At 63.0% G+C, this 8,073-nt stretch overlaps 1 protein-coding gene across 2 annotated transcripts; it reads left to right on the top strand.

Annotated features, from left to right (window-relative positions):
- The first annotated feature begins 2,786 nt into the window (after positions 1-2,786).
- SPON2 (spondin 2) lies at positions 2,787-7,314 on the top strand. Of its 2 annotated transcripts, none has more exons than XM_036326493.1 (6): positions 2,787-3,242; positions 3,639-3,900; positions 4,224-4,447; positions 4,524-4,715; positions 5,056-5,230; positions 6,556-7,314. In XM_036326493.1, exons 2-6 carry the CDS (start codon positions 3,678-3,680, stop codon positions 6,738-6,740), a joined length of 999 nt encoding a protein of 332 aa, XP_036182386.1. In that variant the 5' UTR covers positions 2,787-3,242; positions 3,639-3,677; the 3' UTR covers positions 6,741-7,314. The 2 variants fall into 2 exon arrangements, with proteins under 2 accessions (XP_036182386.1, XP_036182380.1); XM_036326487.1 differs by having other exon boundaries at positions 2,948-3,242; positions 3,675-3,900.
- The last annotated feature ends 759 nt before the right edge of the window (positions 7,315-8,073 follow it).

Genomic DNA, 8,073 nt, shown 5'->3' with positions numbered 1-8,073 from the left:
TCCCAGGCAGGGGGGCGAGGAGCAGCTGGTGGCTTCCAGGCTCAGCCCTGGCTGTCCAGCCTTAGCAACTGTGTACGCGGCTCACACCTGAGGCAAACCCTCTGCCCACACTAGGCCAGCTCCTGGCCGTGACCAGGCTCTCCTCTGAGCCCTGAGGGGATGCCTGGAAGACTCCTGGGACTGCCCTGGCCCAGACGGGTGCAGGGAAGATGCGGAGAGGAGGGGCTGGGTGGGGGCCGGGAAGGCTCGGCCTGAAGGACGGGAGCCGCCCTGGGGAACCTGTGTGCGGTCTGTGGTGGCTGGCAGGAGCGGCCCCTGGTAGATGTCTGCTGAGTGGGTGAGTGAGCAGACAAACGTGTGCCTGTGTGACTGGCACTTGGTCCCCCCAGGAAGCCAGACACAGGCCTGAGTCTATGCCGAGGAGAAGCCGGGCTGTCCCCCACCCTTACCCCACCCAAGTCGGGCTTGTGCCACGCCCAGGGAGGGCCCTGAAACAGCCTGGTCAGGCCAGAGCTAGAGGGCCCCTGGGCCAGAATCCACATGACAGGGTGGCCAAGGTCATCCGGGCCCAGCTGGAGGCAGAGCACCCTGAGGGCATCCTGGGTCTGGGCTCCATGGCAGGGCCACAGCTGGGGACAGGATGATGACACAGCTTACCCAGCGCTCCCCGTATGCCAGGCCTGTCCTCAGCAACTCACAAACTCAGGCTCCTGGAAACCCACACCCTCTGAGGCCATCTGAGCAGCACAAACCCACCTCCCCACGCGGGAAGGCCTGCACAACTGCCCAACGCCCACCATTAGCAACACCCTGGGGTTAGACGCCTTTAAAAACTGCAAACATCCTCTGAAGTGAGTCTGCAGTGTCCACTCTGTACTTACACTCATCTGAGCTACGGCAGGCGCTGAGGTCGGGGGCAGGGGATAGGGATGTCCCCTGTAGCCGTTAGAGTCACAGGGGAGGGGAGCAGACAGGGAGTGTGGGGTGCAGACAGGAGTGTGGGGGTGCACAGTCCTGGCCTACAGCCACACCCTGGGCCTCATTTCTCTGAAACCACCTCAGGGGTGACTGAGCACAGTGACTTACAGGAAGGGACCCTGAATCAGTGTCAACCGTTACCCAAGCACTCATTGAATAACAGAATCCCTCTAAAAAGTATCTTTTCCGTCCGCTCCAGCCCCTCCTCCCGAAGCCTTGGGGAGCAGGCTTCTATCTATTGAGGTCACTTCTGTGTCCCCACCACCAAGGCCCAGAAAGTACTCAACACTTAGTCCTCGGCAGGAGACAAGATACAGCGTCCTGTTTGTAGAAGAGGAGCCTGAGGGTCAGAGTGGTTTGCAGCAGAATCCAGGACTCACAAAGTCAGCCTCATCCCTACTCACTGGGCTCCCCACCTGAGGCCCAGCCAAGATGCAGGGCCACAGGTCACATGTCCCTGGATCTCTCCTGGATGTCCCTGCCCCTCTCTGAGCACAGCAAATAATTGGGCCTGTTCCCCATCCCATGTGTCCTAAGAACCCCCTCAGGCAGATCTTGAAGAGGGGCCTCTACCACCAAAGGAAGTGCCTTCCTGGCCAACCTCCTCCCAGCCCCCACCCTGGACTAGGCCGGGCCCTGTCTCCTGGCCCCTGGTCCCCAGCAGCACATCCCAGGCGGGGACCCCGAGGGTTGTGGAGCTCTTCTGATGGGTGCGGGGGGCTGGGGAAGCAGCCCCCTGATGACGCTGGGCTGCCTCTTGGCCATCCTGGGCCTACTGTCAAGTGGGGTGAGCCCCGAGGCCCCCGGTGGCCGGTGAACAGGGGTGAGAACCGGACGATGCCTGAGTGAACAGGGGAGAGCAGACGCGATATCCCAGGCATGTCCTGCCTCTGTCCTCCAACCCGGTTGCTGCTTCTCCAAGGGGAACCAGGAGCCAGGAGCTGGAAGATGCATCTGCTCGCGCTCCCTGGAGGGTGCGGCTTTCCCAGAGCTGACGGCAGGTCCACACAGATCCCCCGAGGCCATGAGAGCACTGCCCTTCTCCAGCACGGGCCACACAGAAGCTGACCACGACACCTGTCCGCAGGCGCAGGAGCCAGACAGGAAAGATGGGCCTGGAGGCAGAGCCAGGCCACTTTCTCACAAAGGTTTTTTTGAAAAATGTAGTTGCTTTCATAAAACACCATGCTAATTCTGTGAGCAGGGGCAGGTTTGCCCGGTTATTTTTAAGTGAGTGAAGTAGCCTGGTGCCTCTCCATCGCCCATGCACAGGAGCTCTTTGGGTGTGAGGGTCCCGAGTCCACGTCTGAGCTGTGGGTCCTGCCGTCTCCACACGGTGCTCACAGCCACTTCCCTGGGCCCGTTATTGCTTTGAAATGCAGGTGGCCACATGGCTTGTTTTTGTTTCCATTCTGTTCTTATTGATTCTTTTTCTCTCCTTTTTTTGAACACGTGAAACATCCTAAAACCAGCATGCTTTCTGCTCACGCATAAGACCTCCCAGGGCTCGTAGGAGCGAGACCACCCTGCCCTCTCTTCCAGTTCCCAGGCCTGTGACTCGGTCCTGGAAACATTCTCCTGACAGTGAGCAGAGACAGACCAGAATCTGATGGCGGTGTCCTGCGTGCCAAGCACCCCTGACCTTTGTCCCTCGAGGGATGTGGGTCAGGGACGGGCGCCTCCTGTCCCGAGGGACCTGGTGGCCCTGAGGGAGGGCCCTGGGTGGGAGGTCCTCCTCCCTGAGCACGCCCCCCACCCCCTGTGGTTCTGATTCCCTGGAGGGGCGCCCGCCCAGCTCTGGGCGTGCTAAGCAAGCCGAGCCCTGAGGCCCCTCTTGCAGCCTGGCTCCAGCACTCCCACCAGCACAGGCTGCGGCTGCGGCTGCAACACGCTGGCTTTGGCACCACCTCCAGGGAGACACTGGGAAGGCCTGTTGGGAAAGCAGAGAGCAGTAGGGAGAGGAGAGGGCGGGGAGGCCGGGAGGGAGGGAAAGACAAAGAAAGGGGTGCGGCAACTGGCAGGCACCCGACCAGAGCAACAGTGACCTCAGCGCTGGAGAAGCCTCTCAGCCTCAGAGCCAGGCAGCCAGGGCAGCTGTGGGGCACTGAGTCCCTTTCTCGTCTGCTCTCTGCCGGCCACAGTGGGGGACCTGGGCCTCGCTGGCCAGCCGGGTGCCATCCTCAGCATAAATTGGAGCTCTGGGCTCTTGCTGGGACCATCCCAGGCCACAGCCTAGCTGCCTGCCTTCCTGTTGCTCCTGCTGGGTGAGTACTGCGTGTGCGCCTCTGACCCCAACCCCTAAGTCACTGGCCTCCTGGCTTCGCCCCATTCCCATACAGAAACCTGCAGCACCCCAGAGGGAGGCCCGAGTTGGCCATGCAGTTCTGGGTATAGTGAGTCCAAAAGTTGACCCTGCAGGTCTGGGTTCCCTCGGACGGCAACCCCAGAAGTGGGTAACTGGGGATGCCACGCCTGGGCGCCAGGGCTCCAAACCTGCCGGGCACCCTAGGTTCCTAGACACACACCTGCAAACCCAGCTTCTCTTTCCAGAATAGGGGCCAGGCCAAGCCTGAGCCCGGAGGTGGAGCAGGGAGGGAACTGCTTAAGGCTGTCACCTAAGCCCCGTCCGGGCTGGCACGCAGCGGGTGTCTGGGGACCAGCTCTGCAGCCCTGTGGAGCTCTCCCCCTGCTTCTAGGTGATGGAAATCCGGACCCCTGCCGCCGCCCAGGGCAGGGCCCTCTGGGCTCTCCTACTGGCCACACTTGGCACCACAGCCAGCCAGCCACTGGGGGGAGACTCCGTGTGTACGGCCCGGCCCCTGGCCAAGTACAGCATCACCTTCACGGGCAAGTGGAGCCAGACGGCCTTTCCCAAGCAGTACCCGCTGTTCCGGCCGCCCGCGCAATGGTCATCCCTGCTGGGTGAGCACAGCCCTGCCCCTGCGCGTGGCCTGTCCACGCAGGGGGGATGGCACCTGGCAGCTGCACCACACCTCACAGTCCGGGGGCACTCTAACCCAATTCACCTCAGTGCCAGCTATGTTTGCTGGACGCCTACTGCATGCTGGCCAGTGATGGCCTGGGCTCTGGGGGTGGGGGGCAGAATGGCAGTCAGGGGCAGGCCACTGAACTGGTTCCCAACAGTGTCCCCGGGCAGCACGAGGCCACAGGGTGTCCCCATGTAACGGTGGGAAGGAGGGGTGCGCCCACACGGGGCGGCTGCTCATGCAGCAATGGGCCCACAGGGGCAGCGCACAGCTCTGACTACAGCATGTGGCGGGAGAACCAGTACGCCAGCAATGGGCTGAGGGACTTCGCGGAGCGGGGTGAGGCCTGGGCCCTGATGAAGGAGATTGAGGCGGCCGGAGAGAAGCTCCAGAGCGTGCACGAGGTGTTCTCCGCGCCCGCCGTGCCCAGCGGCATGGGGCACACCTCCTCGGAGTTCGAGGTCCACGCTAGGCACTCACTGGTAAGTGGCAGACGGTGGGAAGGAGGGCAGAGGCGTGGGCTGTGGTGGCCACCCTGCTGAGCACCTGGCCCCCCAGGTGTCCTTTGTGGTCCGAATTGTCCCCAGCCCCGACTGGTTTGTGGGCGTCGACAGTCTGGACCTGTGTGATGGGAACCGTTGGAGGGAGCAGGTCACCGTGGACCTTTACCCACATGACGCGGGCACAGACAGCGGCTTCACCTTCTCCTCCCCCAACTTCGCGACCATCCCGCAGGACACAGTGACCGAGGTGAGGGCGGGGGAGGCTGTGACAGCACTGGCCACTCGGGGCCGCTCCTGTTGCCCAGCTTTCTTTCTTGTTTGGACAGCACCCCTGTCCGTAGGGTCACGGGAGCAGGGGTGTGGTCCTGCCCAGGAGGGAGATGGCTGCGCTACATGATGGGGGGTACGAGGTGGGGGCCTGGAGGAGGCCAGGTCTTCCTGGTCCCTTTCCTGGACCATGGGCCAGGTGCCCAGTGAGCCGCGAAGGCCCAGTTGGGGTGCTTTCCACACTGCCCTGCTGGACTCTACTGGCTCCCACCCGGGCCAAGCACACAGCCGTGCTGACCGCCCTTCTCTCATCTCCCCAGATAACCTCCTCCTCTCCCAGCCACCCGGCAAACTCCTTCTACTACCCACGGCTGAAGGCCCTGCCCCCCATCGCCAGGGTGACCCTGGTGCGTCTCCGGCAGAGCCCCAGGGCCTTCGTGCCTCCCGCCATAGAGCTGGGCGGCAGGGGCAACGAGATCGGGGACAGCCTCTCGGGTAAGCCCAGGCCCCACCCCCACTACCGCGTTCCCTGTCCTCCACAGCCGGGCTCCTGGGCCAGTGCTCAGGCCCGCGGGAGCCACCGTGCCCACCACTGGCGCATGGGGCAGAGAACCACTCGGAGAGTGTGTCCCAGGGGCAGTGCTCAGCTCACGGCAACAGACAGCTAGCCGACACCCAGCCCTGCACCAGCTCTGACCTCGCACCCTGAGAGTGACCCTGAAGGAGTGTCCCAAGAGGGACTGTCTGAAGTGGCAATAACACCACCTGACACCCACCACTCTCCCGAGGCCAAGCCAGTCGCCCACATGTGACCCTACAAGGAGTGATGGTCCAGGGGCCGAGTGACGTCATCCACCCCCGCGGTGCTCCCCTGTAGCAGCCCCAACTTGCCATGGAGGTCACCCCATTCTAAGCCAGGCTCTTGGGTGTGAAGTGCCCACCACCAGGCTGGGCCAGGACCCCAGCAACACCAGGGGTCAGGAAGGGAGTCAAACCAGGGAGGGCACTGATGCTCAGACAGCCCAGGGGCCCGAGCTGAGGGCACCATGAGCCTGCGTCTCTGAGCAACTTCAAACATGGGTTCAGCACCAGACCTCAGGGGTCCTGGTGGTTCATAGCATGTGGTACAAGATGATGGGGTTCTGGGGGTTCAGAGCACTCTGTGAGGATGACTAGAATTCTGGGAGACTTGGTAGTTGGTTGATTCAAGCTCTGAGCTAAAGATCAAACTGGCCCAACATGGGTAAATGCAGCCGGAAGGAGGTGTGAGGGGGCCCAGCCCCGTGGGAGGTGGGCCACTGGCCTGTCACGGCAGACGGGAAGGGCCTCACTAAGTGGACCCCTCTGTGCCCTCCACGGCAAACGTGGAGGTGGCACTGCCCACTGGAGCGGGAAATCCGTCAGGCCCTAGGTGTGTGGGGCCGTGCTCCCGCGTGGTCAGCTCTGACGCGGGTCAGTGACTGGGTTCACAGCAGTGGGTGGAGCCTCAGCGTGGGGCTCCCTGAAGCACAGGTCACAGCGGGGTCCCCTCCCCCAGGAATGGGACATGGCTGAGTCCCCGGGCTCCCGTCCCATGGCTGCCTGTGGAGAGGAGCAAAGCACCGCTCGCAGCGTAGAAGCATTGAGTCCAGTCGTGTCAGTGGTTTCTCAGGAGGGTGGGCGGCATTCTCTTCGGCGGACTCTGAACCATACTGCGAAGGCGTTTCCCCTCCACCCGCCCGCAGTCTGGAGCGGGTCTCACGGGTGAACACACCCCGGTGCCCTTCTGCCACCCACTCCTCCTCCACGCAGCTCACGGGTCTCTCCTGTGCTTGGTCCAGTTCCAGAAACGCCGCTGGACTGCGAGGTCTCCCTCTGGTCCTCCTGGGGGCTGTGCGAAGGTCTGTGCGGGAAGCTGGGAGCCAAGACCAGGACTCGCTATGTCCGTGTGCAGCCTGCCAACCACGGGGCGCCCTGCCCCGAGCTTGCAGAGGAGGCGGAGTGCGTCCCTGACAACTGTGTGTGAGCCCTGAGCCGTGGCTGGCGGGCCCAGTCGCTTGGTTGGGACCACACAGCGAGCAGGCCGAGTGCAGCTTCATCACCTCTGAGCCGCACTGCTGACCGACCACTCTGCACAGACGTGCCTGCAGGCCAGAGGGGACGTCAGGACCAGGCGTCTCCTTTCTGCAAGTTCTCCCACGTGGCCCCCACACCCTAAGGTCCCTTCTTGTGGAGACTCAGACGTCTGCTCTAGCTCACGTCCGGTGTGTGTACCACCTGCGGCCATGGTCCTCCGTGCACGTGTGCACAATGCCTGGCCGGGTGCCCTGCAGGACAGCCACCCACCCCAGGCCCAGGGGCCGAGCCTCACGTGCTGGCTGTGAAATACCTCGGTCCTGGTGCCCAGGCGGCCGCTGGCACAGGAGCCCTGAACTCATGCCTGCTCCTCAGAGCAAGGCTGCCCCGGGCACTGGCTGCTCCTGGCATCCCAGCAGTGATGCTAGGGGAGATGAATAAAGGGGGGCAGGCTGGGACACCGCACCTGGCATTGTCACATGACTGATCTGTGCACTTGAATAAAGACAATCTGTTTCCTGACATTGGTGGCCATGGTCTGGCAGGCACTGGACGAGGGCAGACAAGGGCCGCCCACCTGCCCCCCGAGTAGGGTCTCCCCCAGACTTCCCTGAAGAGCACACAGCAAGCGTCAGAATATGTAAACATGGTGTCAGGCACCCTGCACATCTGCAGCCCCCTCCCCAGGCCACTGAGCACCAGGGCCCCACCTCACTGCTTACCTGCTCTGGCCCTTGTCTGAGGTTGGGGGTTCAAAACCTTGTGCTACCAGCAAGGATCCCTCAGGGACTCCCCAGTGAGCGGAGTGGAGGCTGGGCTGGGCCCTCAGAGGACGGCGGGAGATGGAGACACTTTCAGACCATTATTCCTCCCGCTTGGATTCCTGCAGGTCCCTCTCCCTCACCCATCCTGCAGCTACGGGCCTGGAGAGGGCTCCTCCCGCCCTACACAGGCTCCCCCTCCACGCCTTCAAGGACCCAGGGGCCATATTGCTAGCCTCTCAGGAACAGGGGGTTCAGCTCCCCCTTGACACAGCAAGTCCCTTTGGTCGCCAGGCCCCTGCCCCATCCCCCCACTGGCCGGAAGATACCCCTTCCCCTCCCTGACAGCCTTCCTCCATCCTCTGCGAACATTCCCCTCCTCGGCCCCATTCCTCTCTCCAGAACAGACTCAGATTCCCAAAGGCCACGCTGACCCTCGGCCTGGGGAGGAAGGAGTGAAAGCAGCTGCCTGTGACCAGTTGCTAAAGGAGGGAGGGAAGGCCCAGTGAGGGCCTTAAACGC

This window comes from Myotis myotis, unplaced genomic scaffold (assembly GCF_014108235.1).
Source record: "Myotis myotis isolate mMyoMyo1 unplaced genomic scaffold, mMyoMyo1.p scaffold_m19_p_1, whole genome shotgun sequence".
Classification (NCBI taxonomy): Eukaryota; Metazoa; Chordata; class Mammalia; order Chiroptera; family Vespertilionidae; genus Myotis; species Myotis myotis.
This window is presented reverse-complemented; position numbering and strand designations above follow the sequence as displayed.

What these genes read in the sequence shown, in the direction of transcription:
- SPON2 (XM_036326493.1), top strand. Translation starts at nt 3,678, where the DNA reads ATGGAAATCCGGACCCCTGCCGCCGCCCAGGGCAGGGCCCTCTGGGCT. An exon ending in GCAATGGTCATCCCTGCTGG is followed by an intron (nt 3,901 to 4,223) that starts GTGAGCACAGCC and finishes ATGGGCCCACAG; the next exon opens with GGGCAGCGCACAGCTCTGAC. An exon ending in TCCACGCTAGGCACTCACTG is followed by an intron (nt 4,448 to 4,523) that starts GTAAGTGGCAGA and finishes CTGGCCCCCCAG; the next exon opens with GTGTCCTTTGTGGTCCGAAT.